This window comes from Acinonyx jubatus, chromosome A3 (assembly GCF_027475565.1).
Source record: "Acinonyx jubatus isolate Ajub_Pintada_27869175 chromosome A3, VMU_Ajub_asm_v1.0, whole genome shotgun sequence".
NCBI classification, from domain to species: Eukaryota; Metazoa; Chordata; class Mammalia; order Carnivora; family Felidae; genus Acinonyx; species Acinonyx jubatus.
Window position 1 is genome coordinate 131553145 of NC_069388.1, and position 25172 is coordinate 131578316.

General features: G+C 44.5%; 1 protein-coding gene across 4 annotated transcripts in view; it reads left to right on the forward strand.

The window, feature by feature from the left end:
• The first annotated feature begins 6854 nt into the window (after nt 1–6854).
• The window catches only part of MBOAT2 (membrane bound O-acyltransferase domain containing 2), a 128349-nt gene continuing 110031 nt past the window's right edge, over nt 6855–25172 (forward strand). Inside the window, exon 1 of one of the 4 annotated variants that reach the window (XM_053201264.1) lies at nt 6855–6967. Coding sequence is in view for 3 of the 4 variants with exons in the window: in XM_053201263.1 (XP_053057238.1) it covers nt 7688–7762 (75 nt within the window). In the remaining variant the exon portion in view is untranslated. Of the gene's footprint in view, nt 6968–7544; nt 7763–25172 lie in introns of those variants that run through there. The other 3 variants (XM_053201263.1, XM_053201262.1, XM_027077835.2) reach the window with 3 other exon arrangements.

Sequence of the window (25172 nt, forward strand, 5' to 3'; positions counted from 1 at the left end):
TACAGCATTTATGAAGAAGATAAAGTTTAAAAATAGTTGTCCTCTTATCAATTTCTGTGAATATAAAGCTCTGTAAATGCTTTCAGGTGAGGTAGGCCAGGACGGTGATTAGTCACTTAATGTTCTCAGCAATCCTAAAATTTCTATGGAACCATAAAAGACCCCCAATGGCTAAAGCAACCTTGAAAAAGAAAAAAAACAGGGGGCATCACAATTCAAGTTATATTACAAAGATGTAGTGATCAAAACAATATGGTACTGGCACAGAAATAGACACATAGATCAATGGAACAGAATAGAGACTCCAGAAATGAACCTATAATTATATGGTCAATTAATCTTCAACGAAGTGGGAAAGAATATCCAATGAAACAAAGACTATGTCTTCAACAAATGGTGTTGGGAAAACTGGACAGCAACATGCAAAAGAATGAAACTGGACAAGTTTTCATACACCATACACAAAAATAAATTCAAAATGGATAAAAGACCCAAATGTGAGACCTGAAACCATAAAAATCCTAGAAGAGAACACAGGCAGTAACTTCTTTGACACCAGCCATAGTAACTTCTTTCTAGATATGTCTCCTGGGGCAAGGGAAACAAAAGCAAAAATAAACCATTGGGACCACATCAAAATAAAAACTTCTAGACAGCAAAGGAAATAATCAACAAAACTAAAAGGCAACCATGAAATAGGAGAAGATATTTGCAAATTATATATTTGATAAAGGGGTATTATCCAAAATATATAAAGAACTTATAAAGATCAACACCCACAAAATGAGTAATCTAATTAAAAATGGACAAAAGACATGAATAGACATCTTTCCAAAGAAGACTTCCAGATGGCCAACAGACACATGAAAAGATGTTCAATATCACTGATGATCTGGGAAATGCATCAAAACTACAATGGAATATCACCTCACACCAGTCAGAATGGCTGAAATCAACAACACAAGAAACAATAGGTAAGGGTGTGGAGAAAGGGGAACTGTCTTGAACTATTAGTGGGAATGCAAACTAGTGCAGCCATTGTAGAAAACAGTATGGAATTTCCTCAAAAAGTTAAAACTAGACCTACCCTACGATGCAGTAATTGCACTACTGGGTATTTACCCAAAGAATATGAAAACATTAATTACAAGGGATACATGCACCCCACTATTCATAGCAGCATTATCTACAATAACCAAATTATGGAAACAGCCCAAGTGTCCCTCAGTTGATGAATGGATAAAGAAGAGGTGTATATATATATATATATATATACACACATATGTACATTTGTATACACACACACACACACACACACACACAATGGAATATTACTCAGCCATAAAAAAGAATGAAATCTTGCCATTTACAATGACATGGATGGAGCTAGGGAGTATTATGCTAAGCTAGGGAGTATATGCTAAGTATTATGCTAAAATAAGTCAGTCAGAGAAAGACAAACACCATATGATTTCACTCATATGTGGAATTTAAGAAACTAAACAAATGAGCAAAGGGGAAAAAGAGAGAGAGAAACAAGCCAAGAAAAACTCTTAAGTATAGACAACAAACTGATGATTGCCAGAGGGGAGGTGGGTAGGGGAATGGGTTAAATAAGTGATGGGGATTAAGGAGTGCACTTGTGATGAGCACCAGGTGATGTATGGAAGTGCTGAATCACTACATTGTAACCTGAAACTAATAAGACACTGTATGTTAGCTATACTGGAATTTGTTTTAGAGCGAGAGAGAGAATGCACACGCACGCACATGAGCAGGGGAGGGGCAGAGGGAGAGAGAGAGAGAATCCCAGCCAGGCCCCATGCTCAATGTGGAGCCTGATGTAGGGCCCCATCCCATGACCCTGGGATCTTGACCTGACGTTGAAATCAAGAGTCAGACACTCAACCAACCGAGCCACCCACATACCCCTTAACTAACTGGAATATAAATAAAAACTCAAAAAAAAGAGAGAAAAAAATTAATGTTCTCTTTATACTCCAAATTTTAGTCCTTGGCGGTTTTATTTTCCCTCTCAATTTGGAGAGATATGCTGACCAAACTAACTTGTTGTTAATCTACACTTCTACTTGGTCTATGGTTCTCATTGTAAATGTGACCATACACTTAGAGACCTGTGACTCCTGTAATAACAATGGCGATGATGATGATGATGATGATGATGATGGCTAGTGTTTACAGTGTGACAAACATCAAGTGATTTGAACAGCACAAATCATTATTTTTCCCATTTTATAGATGGGAAGACTGAGGCCCCAGCAGATTAATTACCTGCCCAAATCAAACAAGTAACAAGTAGGCTTCAAACTCAGGAAATCTGGTTCTAGTGCCCAACTTCTTTCCCTAGTACTTTCTATAATTCTACCCTCCTAATGCCTTCCCAAAATTAGGGATAATATTTCAAATGAAGAATCTAAGAAAGGAGCTCCCACTGGTGGTATTTTCACCTGCTCTACATTCTCATTTTGGAAATGTCAACTCGTTATTTATAAATCTAATAGTACAATTGGTTTAAGCTACCTTGGGAACATTTGGTATCTCATTGTAGATTTCCACTTGATTTTTTTCGATAGCTTGTCAATTATAACTCAATTTCATTTTTTTAAGTCAGCTCTATGCCCAATGTGGGTCTCAAACTCACAACCTTGAGATCAAGAGTCACATGTTCTACCAACTGAGCCAGCCAGGCGCCCCAGATTCCCAACTTAATTTTAATGTGTTGTGATTTTAATAGGAATTGTCTTGTGGCATACACTATTTAAAACCCAGATCAGAATTTACATATAAAAACACAAATAAGAGAGAATAACTATCAGCTTTCAAATGGAAAATAAATTAAAAGATAATTTTATGAAACTGAAACCAGACCATTATTTGCTTATAAGGCATTCCTTACCAAGTACTTCATGTTTAACCGGAAGAACCATCTGTACAGGAGAGCAAGTTCTTTGGCAAGGGAACTAGGTTAGATGTGGTAACAACCATAGACTGTATATGTAGAGATGATTCTCATTCCTAATTCTTTACTGCTTAGGGCTCTTTCATCAGTATTGTAATCTGGGAAGCAAAACCCAGCATCTGAAAAACGACAGTAATGGAGGAAGGGTTTGAGCAGAAAATACCTACAACACAATATGTTCTTTGACACATTTACCCACGAAGAGGGAAATTTGCTCAAAGTGTTAGGCCTCTGGGGGACTACACAGAACGTGGTGGGCTGGAGAATCACCAAAGGCTTTCTCTTTGTTGCCTAGCTGGCAATAGAAGAGGAGGGTATAACTCCTCTCCACTAGTCAGACCAGACTATTTAGAAGAGCAGTGAGATATCAACATTTCTAAGGAAGGGAACTCTTCTTATAATTGTAGGTAAACAGAGATAACCTGAAATATTAGGCAGGACTGAGAAAATGAAGCCTTCCTATGCAGCGTAGTACCCCAAATAGATGTGGTAAATGTTACTAATGGTAATGGTAATTATGATGAAATCTGGGGTAGGTACTGTGACTTACATTTAACGCGTTTCATCATTTGGACACAAATGCCATTACGCAAACATGGGGAAGCCTGAGAGTTTGTACATTGAGACCAAAGGGTTTCAGATGGCATACTTATGATAAATAAGCTGTAAGGGGGTATTCTTTTTATTGAGACTTGACTCATTCATCTAAACGTGAAAAAGCTGAACAAATCTGTGAGGAAAATGGATCGTTTCCCCAAGATGCAGAGATATAACACAGAAGTCATCACAGGTCACTGAAAATCATGGACATTTTGAAGAAGAAAGTTTGATTAGAGATAAAATAAATGAGACTTAGTTCTGAAACCAGCAGAGCAAATGCAATTCTCAAGCTGATGAGTAATAGTTTTGTTTATACCTCTAGTCAAATAAACCTAGACTGGATGTAGTCTCAGGGAGACAGAAAAAAATCTAGAAATTCTTGGGAATCATATAATTTTAGAGGAAGAAGTCACCCATGCAATTATTTAGTTTCTAAATCTCCTAATGTGTACACGGATGAAACTGAAGAGATCTGTTTGTTGTTACGGGCCTGGTTCAGGCAGAGCCAGAAGACTGCTGAGCCAAGGACTTCAGTGAAGGTCTCCTACCTTTACGGTTTCCTGCATTGGTTACACCTTATTCAGTGTACTTTGCGAAGTCCTAATGGAAGCATGTTAGGTCTTAAAGGGTGACTTCCTGAATTTCATGTTTGGTCTGGTAGGGTTAGCTTGTAAGTGCGCGAAGATGTCAGTTAACTGGGGCTTTTATTGTGTGTATGGTCCAGTGCCTTTCATCAGCCAGGTTATTCTAAGAGATAAGGACAGAATGAATAGGCAGGATACTTGGCCTGAGAACGCTCATTTCACGACACATGCCATTTTTATGAAACAAAAGCAGCTTGGCAGATTATTCATTTCTTGTGAGTGGTTTATTCAAAGTTAAAAATAAGTTTCATTTTAGCAATCTTTAACTACCATAGCCATTTTACGGGGGGCAGGGGTGGAGGAGAGCAAGGCAGACAGTCATTTTATCATATGTGAACCCTGCTCAGTGCTCCTACAATTTGGTCTAAGTTACTCTTGTTAAAATGTGGTTGCTGTATCGAAACCTCTTTCCTACTAGTTGTTATTTCTAACACTAATATCTCTACTAATATCTCTAAAAATAATTTAGCCTATTATTAACTTCACGTTCAGAGTCACAATACTTCGGTGAGGTAGGACGAAGTTATATTACCCAGTTCGACAATGAGCAACATTTCCTGAGGCACAGAAAAGTTAAGCAGATTTCTCAAGTTCACAGCTATTTGGTGGAAAAGTCAGCACTAAAACTCAGGTCTTTTGACAACACATTCTCCTGGGTGTGTTCTTTTGATTTAGAAAAAGGACCTTACTTGGCACTTTTCTTACAGTACTTCCCTCTCTATTTTGTATATGACTGTCTCTTCTTTTGATTATAGCCCCACAAAGTTCATGAACATAGCAAGTACTCAATAAACTTTTTTTTATTATTTTTTTTAAGAATGAAGATAGTGAGACTCACTTTTATAAGATGGATGTTATCTGAGGTAGGATAGTGAGGCATTATATAGTATTAGTTCAATTCTCTCCCCTTTCATCACAGTTTAATAGCTTTCAGTCTAATTAGCAGATACTGGGCAGAAGGCTTGCAACAAATTTCTGCAATCATCACTGAATTATTAGCTCAAAATATGGGCCTCAGTTTCTTCATTAAAAACATGAAAATGTAGTATTTTTAATATGAGAAAAATAGTTTCCATTTTCAGAATTACATTTCTTGGATGGTAATGTATTTTTTTAAGTTTTACCATGTACCCAGCACAGCTCTGAGCTCTTCATTTAGGTAAGCTTTCTAACGTTATAACTCATGGCTTGGGTGCCATTATTATGCTCATTTTTATACACGAGGAAACTGAGGCTTAGAAAGTTTGAGTAGCCCAAGATTTTGCAGTGAATCAAAAATCTAGACAGCCAAAAATCTAGATCTGACTTCAAAATCTGAGTATTAATATTACACTATATTTTACCTATAGCTTTACAACTCTGACGCAAATTTCCGGATGGCTAAAACCCTCCCTATTTCAGATATTTGCACCCCAAGTAGAGGTGTTTCATGTTCTACTAAGATAAAAATTCAATCTAAGGAAACTCTTTTTTTGTAGACATTATTTGTTCTAGACCCGAGACTGTATCTTTACGCTACTTTATTTAGCTTGCAATATGTTCCCAACACCCACCTTTTAAGTTTTTTAAATGGTATTTCAATTCCTCCTTCGGTTTTATGCTCAGACACCTGTATGCTTTCTCTACGATTCCCCCAAGTGGAGAAAAGGAAAAGAATAACATTTTTTAACATTAATAGAGAGTTCCAGATTATTGGTATGTTTTAATGAGCAGCCCATTGAACAGGTTTCCTCTCTAATTGATTACAACTCCCACCGAACACCACTACCCCAAGGCAGAACGAAGGCCTTGGCATTTCCTTCGGTCCTTTAATCAGTTTGGTTGTTAGGATTAAGTTAACCCAACAACCAAAGAACGTTATGCAGCAGGAGATTGAACCTAGTAATTCAGCTGCCTCCTTTTCAGAGAGACAACTGAGGTCCAGGGAATTTACAGTGGTCCGTGTATTTGTATCTGCGCTGTCTCAGCATCCAAGACTCTCCAGCAGGAATGTAATAAAGGGAACACCTGCTGGCTGATGAGAACTTCTGGACTGGGTTTCAGTGCGAGGAAGAAGAGGGCCTAGCGTTCAAGAGATAAACTCTAAAGGTATAATACTTGGCTCTCAATCCTTTCTCTGCTCCCTATTAGCTGTGCTCTTTTGGCAAGTTACCAAACTGCTCTGTGCCTCCATTTCTTTGAGGGTGGGAATTGTACTTATGTCACATAGTTGGCCGATCGCTACCTTTAAAGCATTCAAATTAGCATTTAACCCGTGGTTGAAGGCTCATGAACCATTAGCTGTTTCTACCAAAAATTTCAGACCGTTGAATTTTGAGCTTTCCTGATATTCACCTCCAGGAGTCCTTTTGAAAAAGTCTTCTAAACAGATACTTGCATTTCCAAGGAACTCAAATGGTTCCCTTTTTCACTAAGTCTGGGCAAATAGATTCGATATACGCATCACACACAAACCACCACACACATGGTGCGGCAAAAGCAACAGCAGTGGGGACTGGGGGGAGGTGACCGAGGGGTGCAGAGATGCCCAGGGAACAGCTGCTGGCCACCAAGAGCAAGCAGTTCAGGTGAGAACGGCCTCCAGCCCGGGGTCGCGCGTCCAGCTGCACCGGGGTCTCTTGCCCCTCGAGGGCCCCGGGCTGGGGGTGGGGGGGGGGTCACTGAGGGGCACACACAACTTAAACTGGCTTCAAGTTTGGGCTTGTCCACCGCACTCCTGAAGACAAAGGGACATCTTATCCAGGTCACTTTTTTGGTTTGTCGCCCTCCTCTTCCCAGCCTCCTGGTTTTGTCCCCAACTTCCCCCAGTCCTGGCTCAACGACGACCCTCACGTCGTTCCCTTTGTCTGGCGGCCACCCCGTTCCCCTTTGTTGTCCACGGCTCCTCCTAGCGAAGGGTGGCTGTCCGCCGACTGTCGGGAAGGACGACGAAAAGGGTGACGGGGCAAAACCCCGCCACGTCCGCACCGCGAAGGGCCGCCTGCGAACGGCCCTCGGCCGCGACCGCCCCTCGGCCCCTCACCGAGGCCTGAGATGGGGGCGGGGCGCGGCGCGGCCAGCGCCCTCTGATTGGCTGCGGGCGTCGAGGCGCCGCGCCGCGATTGGGCGGCGGGGCTGTCTGGCGCGAGGGCGCGCAAGGTGGGGAGGGGGCGCTGGAAGCTACTGGAAGTCAGGGGGCGGGGCGGGCGCGGGAGCGGGCGCGGACGCGGGCGGGAGGCCGGGGGCGCGGGCGCGGGCGCGGGCGCGAGCGGGAACGCGGGCGCGCGCGGGCGGGGGCACCGGGGGAGGGCCGAGCCGGTCACCGCCCCCGGCCCCTCCCTGGCCCCGCCCCGCGCCGCTCACACCGCGGGCGGCCAGGGGGCAGGCGCGCCGGCTGCATCCCCATCCTCGGCGTCGCCCGGCACGGCGCGCGGGCGAGCGGCGCGGGCGGCCGGAGCGCGGCAGGCGGAGCGCCAGGCCGGCCATGGCCACCACCAGCACCACGGGCTCCACCCTGCTGCAGCCCCTCAGCAACGCCGTGCAGCTGCCCATCGACCAGGTACCCGAGGAGGCCCTGCTGGCGTCGCGCCCTCGCCGCCCCCTCCCCGGCGGTGTGCCATCCGCGCGGGAGCCGGGACCCCGGGCACGGGCTGCGGCGGGGGCCGCCCCTTGAGGGGAGGGGGCGACCCGCCTGTTATTGTCCGCACGCCATCTCGCGCCAGCCGCCCCTCCCCGGCGTGCCCACCCAGCCCCCATCCCGGCCGTGCCCGTGCAGCCCGGGGGGGCTCCGGGCACCGACGTGCGCGCGTGCATGCTTGGCCCTGCTGCCCGCCACAGCAGCGCCCCGAGCCGGGTCGTGTGTGCGCCGGGCACTCGGCGATCCGGAGTCCCGAAGCCACTTGCAGTGCGTGTGGGCACGGGTGTAGACGGTGTAGAAAGGCTGTGCTTTGGTGTCTGTGCCCTGCGCGCGTGGCACCGAATGCCCCCACGGGGAAGCAGGATGCATGGACCTCAGCGGAGAGTGCACTAGACCCGCGAGCGTGGCGTGGGGGTGGCCAGCTTAGGGCTCCGCGACCTGCACCTTGGGACAGTTTGCATTGAAGTGTGGCTTATTGAACAGAGAGGCAACAGTTTGCGGGGAAGGCAGAGGTTATGAAGAAAAGTCAAAGTCAGATAATAATCCCAGGATTTCTAGCTGAGAAAGTTGCAACCTTGTGGTTGGAAGAAGCCACCCTACCCCTCTCTCCCACACCCCTCCAAAACAAAAAACAAAACAAACAAAAAAAACCCCATATGACACTGTTTGGGGAAGGGAGGTATTTAAAGGAGGCCAGTTGAGCTTGTGTGAAAGGCCTAAGGGTTTTTGAGAAATAAACAGTAGTGTGATGGGAAAAGCAGCGCCATTTTTATTCCGAAAAAGTTTGGAAGTATTTTCTCAGAGTGACATTTAGGATAGTGACATTTAGGGTCATTGTTGGGGAAGTGGGGCGGAGGGGGGGAGGGCGGAGATAGATTATTGCTGTAGCCCCAGAGTAGATCAACTGAAAATTTTGCTTACAATTATTTCAGGTGTACTGTGATCTAGAAGTGTTTGGGCTTTACAAGGATCCTGGTTCACTGCCGTTTTCTTGAGAGTGCTGCTGTCCTTTGATGTCATCAGGGATTTCATTTATAAGACAGGATTCCTCTGTATCCAGACTGGGTTTCATAGCAGCCAGATGGGAAACCACTCCTGTGCCTGATACTAGGACATGAACTTACTTTGTGCTTTACTGTTCTCTCTTTTTTTTTTTTTAATTTAAGGACTGGTGTGTGTACGACTATATAAAAAATTCTACCTGTGTTCACATCTGAATCTCTTACTTCTATTTCAGTCATAATTTTTGGTTCCTGGTAAAATGCCTTTCCCCCACAAATCTTGAGCAACAGTTGTAGGTCATGCTAATAAAGTGCCAGCGGTGAAATTAATCATGTACTATAAGAAAGTAGTTTCCTCTGTTTATTAATAAACTTATCAGAACTTAGGGTTTGGGGTTTTTTTTTTTTAATCTTCTCAGCCCTGTGGAGGATTCTCACTTTTCCAAACTGAACTACACTGTGTGACCTTTTAGTGTTTTTACACCCGTGACTTAAGTAGGTTGCTGCCAGGGTATTGGCAAATGCAGGGTGGGTATCTGCTTAAGATTTTTTTTTTGATGATGAGGAGCAAGGGAGATAGGCCTCGAACTTTTTTTATTTTATTTTAGTCGATTTATAGTATTATATTAGTTTCAGGTATACAGCACAGTAATGGGACAATTCTGTACATTACACAGTGCTCACCAGATAAGTGTAGTTACCATCTGTCACCATGTAACCTTTCGTTAATTTTAGGGAACAGGTGTATTCTTTCTTTCTCTGCTTACCATGATGAAATATATTTTTTTCCTGTGCTAATACCTTTTATTTTTAAAAAATGTTTATTTATTTATTAGAGAGCCTTTGTGCACTCATGCGAGCGGGGGAGGGGCAGAGAGAGAGGGAGAGAGAATTTCAAGCAGCCTCAAGCAGCTGTCAGCACGGAGCCTGCGGGGCTTGATCCCACTAACTGTGAGATCGTGACCTGAGCTAAAATCCATAGTTGGAAGCTTAACCAGCTGAGCCAGTCAGGCACCCCTATGCTAGTGTCTTTTTTTTTGTTTTAAGTTTGTTTATTTTTGAGAGAGAGAGAGAGGGAGTCAGAGCACACGAGCAGGGGAGGGACGGAGAGAGAGGGAGAGAGAATCCCAAGCAGGCTACACACTGCCAGCATGGACCCCGATGTGGGGCTCCAACCCACGAAGTGTGAGATCGTGACCTCAGTTGAAGTCAAGAGCCGGACGCTCAACCAACTGAGCCACCCAGGCACCCCTCTTTTCGTTTATGTAATGCTTAACAACTTTTTAAAGTGATTTGATATTAATGAAATCATTTAAACATCTCAGCAATCCAGAGCAAGTTCTTTTCGGTACTGAAATAAGCAGGAAACTCAAGGGAAGGTGACAGGACTTGAGATTTTGGCTTTCCTTCTTTGATTTGTTATCTTGGACAACCTTCCTTCTCTTGGGACTGCTCTGAATTTTTGCAGCCATTTGTATTTTGAATTGTTTCCTCTTTTCTAAGCACATCTTAAGATTGGATTACTAACCATACATGTCTTAACTTTTTATGGTGATGATTGAACTATTTCTTTGAAGCAGTGAAGAATTAACTTTTTTGCTGATAAAACTCTTGGAATAACTACAAACTCTTACTGTAAATTGGATGAATAAAGAGTCATTTAATCATTATTTTGAAATACAAATTAATTTTTGTAACATGTAAATAATTGAGTTCAAGTTGAGAGGAAGCCTAAGAATTACTTGTAATCAAATAGTGTGATTCAACAGGAAAAAGACAAATCAGGAAATGAAAAGTGTAAAAATATAACTTGTTAGTTTGTTAATTTGGTATGTGCTAATTAAAAATGTTTTGAAAATTTAGGAAATTATAAAAGCAGTCGTTTTTTTTTAATGTTTATTTATTTTTGAAAGAGAGAGAGAGACAGGGAGAGACAGAGTGCGAGCAGGGGAGGGGCAGAGAGCAAGAGGGAGACACAGAATCCAAAGCAGGCTCCAGGTTCTGAGCTGTCAGCACAGAGCCGGACATGGGGCTTGAACCCACGAACTGTGAGATCATGACCTGAGCTGAAGTCAGGCGCTTAACTGACTGAGCCACTCAGGCGCCCCTAAAAGCAGTTGTTTAATGTCAGAGGAAAAACAGAACCGTAGGACCAGAGAACTAGTTCATCTCTTGTACTAGAGTGAGTGTAGAATTTTTGAAACAATAGAAAATACTGGCCTGTATGGAATATACAAATGTGCATTGCAGGGTAAAGTTAAGAGAGAAAAGAGAAATATTTTGTAGTAAGACCAGGCAAGGAAAAGGAACAGATCTTTTCTTAGACTCCTGGGCTGTTTAATCTTTCCTGAGAATTGCAGAGTGACCTTGAGGTAACCATAGTATTTGTTTAGTGTGCCTTAAATTAAAAAAAAAAATTTTAATGCTTATTTATTTTCGAGAGAGAGAGAGAGAGAGAGTGCAAGTAGGGGAGGGGCAGAGAGGGAGACACAGACTCTGAAGCAGGCTCCAGGCTCTGAGCTGTCAGCACAGAGCCCGACTTGGGGCTCGAACTCACGAACTCTGAGATCATGACCCAAGCTGAAGCCAGATGCTCAACCGCCTGAACCACCCAGGCACCCCAAGTGTGCCTTAAATTTAAATGAAAATACTAACTCCGCTATGAAGTGAGGGTAAATGATGCTGTAAGCCTGTGGGGTTTCACCTTTCTAGGCCTTGCATTCCAGGTGACTTTACTGGGTGGTTATCAAGAAGGGGATAGACGGAGAGCGGGTTTTGAGGAGGATTTGGACGCAGGGAGAGAGCTGTACCGAGACAAGGGCCAAAAGTGCTGTGGAGAAGGCACCAGATGTCGTTGAATATAATTATGTTCTGGATTAGTTGCTGGTGCGGTGAATTTTTAAGACCCCGAAGTGAGGAGTAACAAGCAAGAGAGAATAATTACACGTCCCAGATCAACCTTTTAGAGAGAGAGAGAGAGAGAGAGAGAGTGTAAATCTCATCGTATGTATGTTCTATTCCATCTGATTTACCTCTCTGAGTTACTAGACTGAGGCTGCTCTCTTGCCCTCTCTCTCCTCCCTCCCTTTACTCTCTTTTCTTTCCCTTTTACCATTTTCTGTCCTTATTTCCCATGATGCTGCAATACCGTGAAACTTGAGTAAATTTCCCTAGCGACGTGGTATCCAGGTTGGCCTTCCTGGCAGCCAGTTGGCCTCATCAAGACAGTCCTGTTTGGGGACAGGATTAGTGTTTCAGAGATGATGGACTAAACTGTTTGGGGGGGGAGGGGGAGAGGGCAAGAAGGAGGCTCAAGATATTTTGAAAGGTTTGGAAGGAGGGAGAAAAGGATGGGTGGGGAATGGCATATGACCTGTCTGTAGCTAATCCTGCGAAGTTAGGCAATAATTACAGTGGATAACACGTTACAGTTTACAGACCTCTTTTCACAGCGTTGTATTATTTAATTGTCCTCTCAGTACCCTGTGAAGTCAGGTGAGATTCAAGGTCTGATGTATTTTAGGTGTATGTATACATACAATGTATGTGATATGTGTATATATTTTATATATGTGTTATGTGTATATAGATATGGTATTAAGCATTTGAGTAAAAGGTCAATTTTAATTTAAAGCCTTAACATCACTGTTGTAGATACGGATTGCCAGTAGATTTTTGGAGGAGAGAATGGAGATAAAGAGCTTCCCAAACACTGGAGGCTGGTGGTAGTGGTTGGAATAGGGGAAAACCGTGTGTGTGTGTGTGTGTGTGTGTGTGTGTGTGTGTGTGAGAGAGAGAGAGAGAGAGAGAGAGAGAGAGAGAGAGAGAGAGAGAAAGAAGTGTGGAGGCTTATAAAATCCTGTTTCCTTTGGGGTCGGTTGGTTTGGTGATTGACCTTTTCTGTATATTCTCGCCCTGTACGATGTAGGCAACCAATGAAATGAAGGAATGTGTTCAGGGAAAGAGTAGTTTAAAACATTGACTTACTTCATCCTCCTAGGGTTCTGTGCTATGGTGAACCCCATTTTATAGATGAAGAAATCAGCAGAGTTTTCAGTGCCGAGCCTTTTTAAGAACATGATTTTTAAGGGGAAGAAGGTGAGTGGCAGTGAAACAAGCAAAGCAAGGATTAATTTTATTTTAAAGCCGCCATTTGAATGCTTTAGGTTTAGGACATAAATATTTAACTCATTTGTCTGTCCTGTCTACTTTTACACCCGTAATGAGCATCAGTCTTCATCACGAGAACCCAGAAAATCCTGAGACAATCTGCCGTGGAAGATTCCTTTTAATAAGGAAGGCATATGGGACTAGGAATCTTGAATCTGTATTTTAGGCCCTGTCAGTTAACTAATTTTAGATATGTCACTTTACATAAATGAGTTTCCTTCTGTGTAAAATGTGTGTTGTGCTTAGTTTCAAAATTCCATGATCCTGTGTTTGTTTCATTAACTGAGGAAGCTGCCCCAAATTCTTTTTGGCCAGAGTTGGAGGGAATATAAATAAAAACTCAAGGGAGGAGAAGGGACTAATACGTTTTGAAGAAGTTTTTAACAGTAAGACTCGAAGTTGCCTTTCTGTTTAATCTGAGGCAGCTAAGCAAAATGCCACACGCCCTGACAATTGCAGTTCACACTGGTTTCCCGGTTTTCTGTCCCTCGGTCTGTAGGAAGTCATAGTGTGGTGGAAAGCGGAACAGGCACGACTGGGTCTGCAGCCAGACTCTGCCAGCCCTGTGCTGCTTGGCAAATTACCGTCTTTTTCTTTAAGCCCCAGTCTCTTCAGCTGTAAAATGTAAAATAAATAATAACCTATTTGTAGATGTTGGTGAAGATGAAAACACGTAGTCTGGGTAAAGTGCCTGGCTCCCAGCACATGTTTGATACGCTTTTCCTCCACAAACTATGGAGTGCATGTAAGTTAACATCTGTTCATATGTATTCCATTTTTAATCTTTAGGACTTCTTTTTCAGGAAGGGAAATAGGAGGTTCAGGTTCAGTCATATGCCCACACAGTGATTAAATTAGGATTAAAATCCAGTTTGGAGTTTGGAATCAGAAGTGGATTTTCTGCTTCTTAATGCTTCAAGAGTTCTTGGATTCCCCAGTGCTAGAACTTGACAAGATTTCTTCAAAAGAAAACACACACAATTTTATTTCATTTTAAAATAAAATAAACACAGTCCTCAGAAGAGATCCCTTAAAGATTTTATGAATGACACGGGCGAAGCCTGAAGTCATGCTTTGGTCAATGCATAGAGTGTGGAAAAGAGGGAGGGGTAGCTAATGTGTGAAAAGGTAGAATCGGGATTCAGGAGGGATGAACCGGTGCTAATGACTTGCCCCTTCTTCTTCCTCTGCTGCCAACATCCTGACCGTTCTTCCAATTCTGCGTCCAGTACACCGTGCGTGTCAGTCTGTTTCTGAATCCCATCTCACTGTGACTGATTCCTTACTCGAACCACAAAAGCGTTTTGGGTTCGGTGCTGTTCTGGCACTTACTCTGCTTAGTGATCTGTGCATCAGTCAGGGTCTGCTGGGAGCCAGATTGAACTAGGTAACCGGGGAGACCTTTAAGAACTATTTACTAAGATCAGTGCAGGTTTAGGGAAATCAGCAAGGAATGGGACAGTCCCCCAGTACCAGCTCCGCTAGGGCTAGAGAGGCCAGGGGGAGGAAGGAGAAAACCCCAAGGGGGGAGCCCTAGGGGCTGCTCCCTGCGGCGGTGAGCTTGAGGGAGGGGTTTGGGAGGGACGAATACCTCTACGTCCTTCTCATCCTCCCATCTCCTGCCGCTGTCTCCTCCACAGGGCAAGTTGATGCTTCGGGGGCACAGGTGGACCTGGACGGCATTTAAATATCCAGAACAATATGGTTACTAATAAGCCCTGTGTGGTATTACTCGTTTCTCTACAAGTAAAAACCTTTGGGCACACCCCATACTGCACATTGTCATTCTGTCTCTTCTCAGTTGCACGTTTTGAAAGAATAGTTGATGCTTGGTGCTTCCATTTTCCCAATTCCTATTCGCTCTTACAACCATTGCCATCAGGCTTCTGCCTCCAACACTAACAGCCACATCCAGCGGCAGACTTCGAGAAATGCCCCGTTATTTCCCTGCCTAACTCCTCACAGCGTCCACGCTTGCCTGTGCAGTGCTTTTGAAAGTGTGGCTCTGAGGCCACTTGTATCAAAAGTCACTTGGGTTTGTTGTTAAAAATAGATATTTTCAGTGTGTCCCCAGACCTCCTGAATGAGGGCCAGGGAACCTGTGTTTGTGACCAGTCTCCTACCCTAACCACCATCAGAGTGAAAGAGCTTTTTAAGGCTCTCCATATTACTAAAGGACTATAAAAATGTGACGTATTTTTTACTTTTTAAAGTTTATTTATTTATTTTGAAAGAGACAGAGACAGCACGAGTTGGGGAAGGGCTGAGAGAGAGGCAGAGAGATGATCCCAAGTAGGCTCTGTGCTGCCCGTGCAGAGTCTGACGTGGGCCTCGATCCCACGAACCTGTGAGCTCATGACCTGAGCCGAAACCAAGAGTCGGACGCTTAACCAACTGAGCCACCCAGGCACCCTATGATGTACTTTTTACATGTTTGTGTTTAATCCTTTAACACGTAAGCTCGAAATAGAATGCAGTGTAATGGTGCTGTTGGCAATATGATCAGAAGATTTGGAGAAATAAAATTCGTAACGTACTCTAGAAGGCATGGCCCTGAAATGGAACAAGTGTTTTGTTGACTGATGTACACGTGTCCTTTCAGTCCTGTCATTTATGCCCAGTGACTGTGTGTAACTTCTGGTGTAGACGGTGTGAGGAGTCTGAACGCGGGGCGGGGTCTTCCCTGAATGGGAGGCCTTCCTGTGAGAGGCGTTGCTCGCCCTGGTTCCTACCATCTGCTTACCTTTGCGAACCATTGGCCCCTGAAGGGTAGGCTTAGAATCTCTGTGTTGTGATGCCAGCTCCTTTTTTATTATTCAGAGCCCCCCACCCCCACCCCACCCCCAGACCGGAGCAGTATATTGCCAAAGGCCACGCATTTAGATTTGGAATTTAAATCCTTGTCTGCTGCTGCTACAAGTACTTTGTACTCAGTGACTAAGACTGCCCCGCTCCCTGCCTCCGTGCTTTCTCCTGTCTTCTAACTCCCTGCCTTTGATTAAGCTGTTTCCTCTGCCTGAAGTGGGCCCGCTCAACCTCTCTCCTAGGCTCTGGACTCCCACTCGCCCCTCCCTGTCTTCAGAGCAAAAGCCCATTCTTACCCAGATCTTTCTTAGCAAGGACTTGATGGGTGCTTCGTGGGGTCTTTCCCCTTTCCACTGGCTGCTTCTCAAATGTGAGTATCCTTCCAACTCTAGAAAGCAGTGGTAGGAGAATCCACCTTTGGTTTCCGGGTGATCTGCCCCCCCCCTTGTTGATGAGGGCGTCCCAGGCAACTGCCTCATGCCCCCTCCTGCTTTAACTCGCTCTGATAGCACCTGCAGCACTTTTTAAAAAAAATTATTTTATCTGCTTATTTTACAACTCTCCCTGCTGGGAGTTAGAATAGGGGCCTCGGGCGGCACAGTCGGTTAAGCATCCAACTTTGGCTCAGGTCATGATTTCGTGGTTTGTGGGTTCGAACCCCGCATTGGGCTCTGTGCTGACAGCTCCGAGCCTGGAGCCTGCTTCGGATTCTGTGTTTCCTTCCCTCTCTGCCCCTCCCCCGCTCACACTCTTACTCTCTCTCAGAAATAAATAGACATTAAAAAAAATTAACAACAAAAAAGGAATAGTGGCCTCCTCTTACTCCTGCTCTTGTCCTTCATGCTGAGGACCAGCGTTGGCTTAGACACTGCTTGGAGGAAGCGGAACTGGTGTGGTGAAAAGCACAGATTGGCACCAACGATCGTCATTTATTAGCTGCTGTGGTTTTAGCATTCTCTGATCTTTTGTAAGCAGCAGTGTCCTGGTCTGTCAGATGGGGTGGGGTGGGGGGCCGCCCCAGGGGGTGTGGTTGGCCTTGAGAAAGGGCAGCTCGGGCTGGGTGTGAATGACTGCCGAGGTCCTTTCCCAGGGCTTGTGGAGGATGCGGTGTTGTGCGGGGGTTCAGCCCATCCCTGAGGCTGGTCCGTCTGTCCCTCAGTGCGTTTTCAGCCACGCTCTTTGCAAGTGTCTGAGTGCCCATCGTACACCTGACCGTGCGCTAGACGTGCGGGATACAACGCAGAAAGCGGCTGCAGGCTAATGCTGTGGTTTTAGGACTGTTTCAGAACAGCCACGAGTAGGAGCAGCTGACCAGGCGGGGGTGGAGGGTCCTGGCTGAGGGGGTCACACAGGCCCGATGCTGAGTGAGCGGGCAGAGGGCCTGTGCAGTTGTGCCCCGGTTCTCAGGGCTCTTTGTCCTGCGGCCACTTCACTTTTTCACTCTGTCCTTGTCACTCACACCCTCCTCAGCTACAGGGCAGATCATGGGACCTGGAGATCAGTGGTGACCTCAGTGGATGAGGTGCTTTCTTGTGTTTGCAGCCCAGCTGGGTAAGCTCCCCATATTGGGTTCAGGTCCCCCTGGGATTTGGTCTCCTGCCGGTCCGTGGTGCCTCTTAGCAGGTGCATAGCCTTGAACGTCATGGGCCTGTGTTGTGAGGCTGACCAAAGACTGCACAGCATTTCAGAAGGAAGCTAGGAGGTCAGAAGGAAGCTACATCAACCCTTTGGGCCAACTTTTATTTTCTTCTAGATGGTGACTTAAACGGAGACTAGCAAAGCACCCAAGAATTTTGGAGGACTGTGATGATTATTCAAAGGGAAATGAAGATAACCAGGAGAGGTCCCAGTATTCTCAGCTAAATGATTACAGTGTCTGGTGATGAGGGGTGATTAGGGGTGATTGAAAAGAGAAGCTTTATCAGCATTGTTATCAAGAGATTCAGAAAAGCGAAGCCTTCCAAGTGCATAATTGTCTTTATTCACAAAGAACAAAGGGCCGCAGCTTGTGGTGCCACGCCCTCTCCCCTTTCATTTGGGCCCTCCAGAAGGCTCCTTTGGGATATTCCCCCACCTCCCCCAAGCCAATCCCAGGAAGCCTGGCTTTCTGCCAGCAGCAGGTGTCATCACTGGCTCCTTTCTGGGCAGCCAGTGTCCTTGTGGAGAGAGGAGGCCAAGGGGACCCCCCCCCCAGCTGCCAACCAGGGAGACCTCACTCTTCTGTGAAGGCCCAGGCCTCTGACCAGCTTGCCTTGCTCCTGTCTAGGCAGTGGACAAAAATGTAACATACTTTTTGTGCTAATCCGTAATCCCTTAGAAGCTTTCTTAGTTTTTAGAGGGTTTCTGTGCCAAACTAGGTGTTTATGGAAGGTCAGGCTTACAGATAATATCTAATTTTGGACATATTTAAGTTACTCAGCTACATGCATATTAAAATAAAATAAAGAGCTCCCTGCTTATACAAACAAAAACCTCTGAATCCTTTTCTTTTTTGACACTAAATTTTAGGTAGATCTGTGCACATGAAAGACATTTAGGTGATACTTGTTAAAAGTGAATGGAGAGAGGCTTTGCCTTTTTGCAAAACCACTAGTTTCAAAACCACTCGTCTTGTGGGTGCTCAATAAATAGTGACTGAATTGAATGCATCTAATTTAACAGTATTAAACTTCAAAGATAAGTGTAAAGACCTTCGGTGAAGTTCTAGAAATTGATTGTATAAAAGGAGAATTGTCTGAGAGCAGCATTCAGGTTTACGAGTAAACCCCTGGGAGTTTTTGTTTATTGGAAGGTGCCGTTCAGCTGACCAGGTCACCGTACAGCTGATCAGGTCACGGGTTAGGTGAAATAGCAATGCCAGCGTATTTCCAAATTCAGATGTCTAGAGGGCATGAGGCAAGGAAGGTAAATAAATGTAAATGTAGACTCAGCCATCTTCTGAGGCATGGACAGCCTGGCCATCTGGAAAGCCTATGCCCAGTCTAAAAGGAAAGCCCTCACTCACTTTTGCTGATGGTTACCGAAGCTGATTTTTCTTTTTCTTTTAATTTTTAAAAAATACTTATTTGTTTTTTGAGAGAGAGAGAGAGAGCTTGAGCAGGGGAGGGGCAGAGAGAGAGGGAGACACAAAATCCAAAGCAGGCTCCAGGCTCTGAGCTGTCAGCACAGAGCCCCATGTGGGGCTTGAACCCATGAACCGTGAGATCATGACCTGAGCCAAAGGTGGATGCTTAACCGACTGAGCCACCCAGGCGCCCTCCCAAAGCTGATTTCTCAAGGGCAGCTGGAATGCTGGATTGTTTGTGAAAATATGATTGTTTTAATTTTGGCTAAAATTTTCTGAAGTTTTCTTTTTTTTGAGCTCGAGCAACACATGTAGGACAGATTTAGCTTATTGGCCGTTAAGAAGTAGGTAGCAGTTTCTATTATAGTTGATGGTGGTCAGTCCACTCTGAAGTATATTGCCCTGGCATAGTGTAATAACTATACCAGACCAGATAATAACTGTAGCAGGCAGTCAGCGGTAGAGAAGGCTTGCAAAGCCTGCCGTGCAGTAGTTGGAGATGGAATTCTTATATTCATCGCTTGGTGACTTCATCCTTAAATCTGCCGACAGAATTTCAAATTAAATTTCACCTGACTAGTTCCTTTCCTTTGGAGTGGGTCACATCTTTGGAAATAATCTTGAAAGTTAATATCCCTTTTTGGTGGGAACGTTGGAATCTCACATTACCATCGTTTCATTCCTTTTTGCAGATCCAGCATTACAATTATTAGTTGATCTAAGTTGTCAAGGCTGTTTTATGGGGTGCGACATTTTAAAAAAAAGATCTAGCTAGTAGAGAATAAAGTAATACTTGGAAAGGGCTTGATTGCTTTATAAGCCCCTATCAGGTTTTTAGTGTTTTTTTTAGAGTGTACATTGAATTTTGGCCAGAGTATTCTGTCTTGCCATAACTGTTTAGGCTTTGGAGTTGAAGCTTACTCTACAGTAAGCTTCACTGTGAGTGTTAGCGTGCCGTTTCTAATACCAGGACCAGCGCAGCTGCTCATGTTAGCTACTTACCAAGAATAGAAATGACGAAGACTTTTGGTGTCTGAGTAGAGCCGAGCTGATGAAGGTGGAGGGCAGGGTGAAGCTACCCTTACTAGTGCTTTGTGTCTTCGGAGGTGGTTCAGGGGTTCTTAGTCCAAGATGATGCTCCCACCTGAGCTGGCTTCTGTACCTTCCCTGTAGTGTCAGCCTAGTGTGTCTTTTCCTTTTGCTCTTGTAGAGTATTTTTAAAGTCACATAGTAAAGTCTTAGTATGTTTGGCATCTTGACGGTGAGCCTCAGCCTTCTGCTAGATTTGAATGGAAATTCTAATAAACTGGTTAAAATTGAAGAGAATTGTGGATATCGTAAAGCTGCGTATTTGTTACAATTTCCGATATGGATTGGAAGGATTCCATTCTAAAGAGGTTTCTTTTGTAAGTATAGGAAATAGAAATTAATGGAGAAATACGCTGCCCCAAGAAGGTGTTTGGCACAGACTCAGAGTTTACCACATAGGACTATGAAGTAATTTATCAAGTAACTTTGGTAGCCAACACTTGAGTCGATTTAAAAAAAAAAAAAGTCCCCAGAATATTAAAGACAAGAGGATGTTGGGACCGTTTCAGCAGACAAAATAAATTGGAATAGTGCCCAAGGCTGGTCTTGGATTATTTTCCTTTCTGTATTGATTTGATTGAAAGCAAGGACCTCTGGAAAATAATGAAACTATTAAACTTCATTTCCCTCTTTTGTCCCTAATTCTAGATTTGGTAAATGTATGATATTGAGGTTTTAGCTCTTGTAAATTGAAGAAAGGCCCTATAGGTCAGTGTGCCTTGGCCAGGTTGGTGACATGGGTTAGCAAGTGAATTAACCGTCCCTGTTGGACAGCAGAGTGCAGCAGGGTCAGGCGCAGCCAAGGAAAGTCACATGTGTTGCCTATTACTGTAAGTCCTATCCCGGGCAGGTGGACCGTGACCAAAATCCAGAGCTATCTCTGAAACTGGGAATGAAGTCAACTAAGTAGTCGGCTTGTAGAAGACAAACCTTTGACAAATTGGCATCGTTCTGAGAATGATTGTGGAAATTTGGAGATAGTTGCAGGATTGTAGTCTGCAGTGAATGTTCGTACTTTCAGAACATTTTCTTTTTAATAAATCATTTTTTAAGTTTATTTTACTTTGACGGGGAGAGAGGAGCGCAGGGGAGAGAGAGAGAGAATCCCAAGCGGGCTCCGCACTGTGAGTCTGACGCGGGGCTCAGGCTCCCAGATCGCGAGACCACGACCCGAGCCGAAATCAAGAGTTGGGTGCCCAGCCGACTGAGCTACCCAGGAACCCCTAGAACATTCTTATAAAAGTTGGGTTTTATGAAAGCTGGGTTATGGTATCACTTGAGATGTTAGGAATCACCGTTTTGGTAGGACAGGTAGTACAGAGGTAGGTACACAGCACGGTGTGCTGAATAGGCGGTATGTATGGGCCGGGGGGTTATCGGGTCCTGGATGGGAAGATGGGACAGAAGGGTTCTGGCTCCTGAGCTTCTCGTGTAGCAGCGAGAGAAAGACGGACAAATATTTACAGCATGCAAGTGAGTGTCGGAGGAGAGATGTTGGAATTAGCTCAGAAAAGGCTGCTCCAGCAGAGAATCCCAACAAGAAGTCAGTGACTTAAAGATAGTGGTTTGTTTTCCTCAGGAAGCAGTTTCGATGCAGCTGGTCCGGACTGGGGGAGACCTGTGCACCACCTGGTCGTACAAAGACCTGTGTTCCTTTCAACACATTGTTCTGCTCCTGGCGCCCCATCGTCAGCCGGGTTGAGGCTAGTTCGCCCGGGACGGTGGTCCATCAGCTTGAGGTCACCTGGGAATCCCCTGCTGTGCTTGTTGAAGAAAGGCCCAGACTGCTGGGCCCTGTGGGCAGGGTTTCTCATCCAGGAGGTCTGGGTTGGGGCCTGATAGTTTGCACGTGTAGTGGGTTCACAGGTGATGTTCCTGCCGCGGCCCTGGCGACCATACTTTGAGAACTTGGAAGGTTCCAGTCCTCCAGTCTTTCCAGCAGAAAAGGAGAAAGAACCCCTGCGGTGGCAGTTGTTGGCCCCGAGTGGCACATACATATCACTGTGACTCACATTCCTTCTGCTGGAGCTTCGTCACGTGGCCACAGGTCACACAGCAAGGAGCTGGTTGGGGGTGCGGATGGGGGCTGGTAAGTAGTGCCTCCGTGGGCAGCCCTGTCCAGTTACGGTTCTCTTACTGCTGGAGAACAGGACAGGCTCCGTCACAGTCTGGAATCATCCAGGGAAAAACAGCCGTAACTTGGGGTTGGATTGGTCATGCAAGGTAACGTTTGAGACAGAATCTTGAAGGATGAATTTTTCTGGCATCCCAGGGAGGCTGTGCAGCCTGCGGTCGAGGAAACTTCGCAAAGGGAAGCAGGGCCGACCGAGTCCTTCAGTAAATGCTGGCCGGGCTTTGGTGCGAGGCCTCGGATGGCAGAGATTAGAGTAGACGGGCAGGGTCTGATGGCGTAGCTATTTAAAAAGCAAACATGCTTCGTGCATCAAGATTCCAGTGGTTCAGATCATAGGTGCAGCAGTCAGCCTGGAGTCAAGCTGTGGTTCTGCCATGAAGCGTCACAGGCCACGTGAGTCGCTTGAGCCTCGCTCTCCCTGTACCACAGAGCAGGCACCCCATGAACGGTCGCCTCTGTTGCACCTTTGGTGAGCGCTGCTCGTGTGAAATCGGATCTTCGCTGGGAAGTCTCTGGTGAGCGGCCCTCCGGCTTCTACTCTTCTAAAGCTTCTGGATGGAGAGTTTGCTCCCTTTATTTGGGCAGTGAGTTCCATTTCTGGATAAGTGTAGTTGTGAGAGAGTTTGTCATCCTGGGGCCCACCAACTTTCTGAAATAATTTAGAAATGCTCTGAAGAAGCCCATTCCTTCATGGTCACCTTTTAGGTCGTTGGGGACATTCCATTCATTCTTTACATGGTTGGCTTGTGAACAACTACGCTTCAGTAAGTTAGGTATCAGTACCCCTAAATCTTCTGTGGAATTCATGGGTTTATGTGTGAACACTTCTAGCTCTCCTGGGATGGATGCCACACATCTGGAAGTTCCACATTTTCCAGTGGTGCCCTTTTTAGGGTATACTTGTTTGAAGATTTTCTGCTTTTTGCCTCTATTATTTACTAATACATACTAAAAAAAGAAAAAAAATTACTGATTGGGGCCCCCGGGTGGCTCAGTCGGTTAAGCATCCGACTTTGGCTGTGGTCATGATCTCGCGGTTTGTGAGTTCGAGTCCCATGTCTGGCTCTTTGCTGATAGCTCGGAGCCTGGATCCTGCTTCGGATTCTCTGTCTCCCTCTCTCTCTGCCCCTCCACTGCTCACGCACTGTCTTGGCTCTCTCTCAAAAATAAATAAAATATTTTTAAAAATTAAGAAAAATTACTGATTGAGCAATGGAGCATGTTCGCATAAGTGATACTTTTGAGACAATGATAGAAACCACTGGGCATGCCCCGAATGTCACTTGTTTAGACTCAGCAGACTCATTGTACACAGCTGGCCAACTGTGTATTCAGGTGTGAAAAAAAGAGTGTACCTGAAGAACATGGATGAAATGCTGGAGATGTGTCATCTAAGATTGTGTTTAAATGGGGGTCAGTCAGATCACATTTTTGGTCAAATGTCTAACGGCTGAATGGTTAAAATCAACATTGGGTCAAAGCTGAATATTATCCAGGCAAATCTCAAGAATTTGTCTTCAATTCCTGAAAATGATTGACAGTGTCTTCTAATTATTTCTGCAAACACTTGTTTCCGTCTGTGGATTCAAAACAATAGGAATTCTTTTCCTAAACATTCTTATGAAGACTGTTGACTTCAGGTTTCATTAGTGAGAACAAAACATGTTTTGGATACCCCAGTTCTTTTTCACGCCTCCCTTTTTTTCATAGTCCTGATATACTTTTATTGTGTATGTATGATTCATTGTGGTTATTACTATGTGTGAGTTTCGAGTTTTATCTGCTTGTGAAATTGAGATGGCAAAGCTGATTATTCTGGTTTTAACTCATCCTCACAAGATGTGTAGAATTCCCAAATAGAGCATTTTCATTAAAAAAAAAAAAGGTCATTTTTCATGACTTAAATGGAACCAGATAGCTAATAGTTTTCATACTCATTCATTACAACAGCACTTTACTCTTGCGATAAGAAACCTGTACTTCTATTTTACGTGATAGAATAGTAATGTATAAATCCTATAGGGTGAATTTCTCCGAGGTTAACGCACAATGCTTGTCTATATATTGGAAGGTTAATGGTCGTGAAGAATAAACGTGAACGACATACTCTCTTTGTATAATTGGTGCGACTTTGCTCGTCGGAAATAATGATGGGTTAGGCTCTCTCGAGACGAAATTGAGGTAAGTGGGAAGTTCAGGGTTGCGAGAAATGACCAGGAAATAGGCATCAGGCCTTTTGACCTTTAACAGGCCAAGACCCAAACCAAAGCAGAACAGTGGCTTTGGGCTGGATGACAGGGCAGAACCACACTTCAGTTCATCTGTAACTTGAAAAGTGGGTGAAATAAGGCATCTCAAATTCCTTTTGCTCTTTGGGAGCTGCTGCTTCTTATATTACCTGTAAATATGTTTGACATTTGCGCATTTTTTATTTCATTTGTATTTTTACCGATGACGTATTATGTTCTCTAACAGGGAACTGAATTTAGTTTGTGTGTTGTCTATCTGATTTAAAATGTAACACGTAATTCGCTGTGTAAAATTTATAGAATACAGAGTATAAAGATGAAAATTAAAATATCACCCCTTATTTTTCAACTCAGACTACTTTTGCTAACTCATGTATGTGTTGTGTGTGTACACATATATGTATGTATTTAAATAAAGTTGGGTGCATTCTGGGCTGTTAAATTTTTGTAACCTTTTATGTTTACTTATCATTTGGAGAGTCATTTCCAATTTTATTAAATTGCTTTCCAAGACCTATATAATGTTCCAACATTTGGAACCATACCACTTGTGGCTTGGATGGTATGGGTGAGGGGCGCTGGAGGCTGGATATCTTCCTGCCTTGTGCTCACCTGTCATCCTGAGCCACCTCTAATGAGGTGTCATGGTTAATTGAGCAGACACTTTCAGTTTTCCTTCGTGCTTCTTTTAGTGAGTCCTGCCTCATGTTTCTGAGAATAAGAGGGACCACTCTTCCTTGATTCTCTACCCGTACATGAAGGACAAACGAAAAATTGTCATATTACCATAGGAAATGTAAAGGAGGATAACATTTGAAGA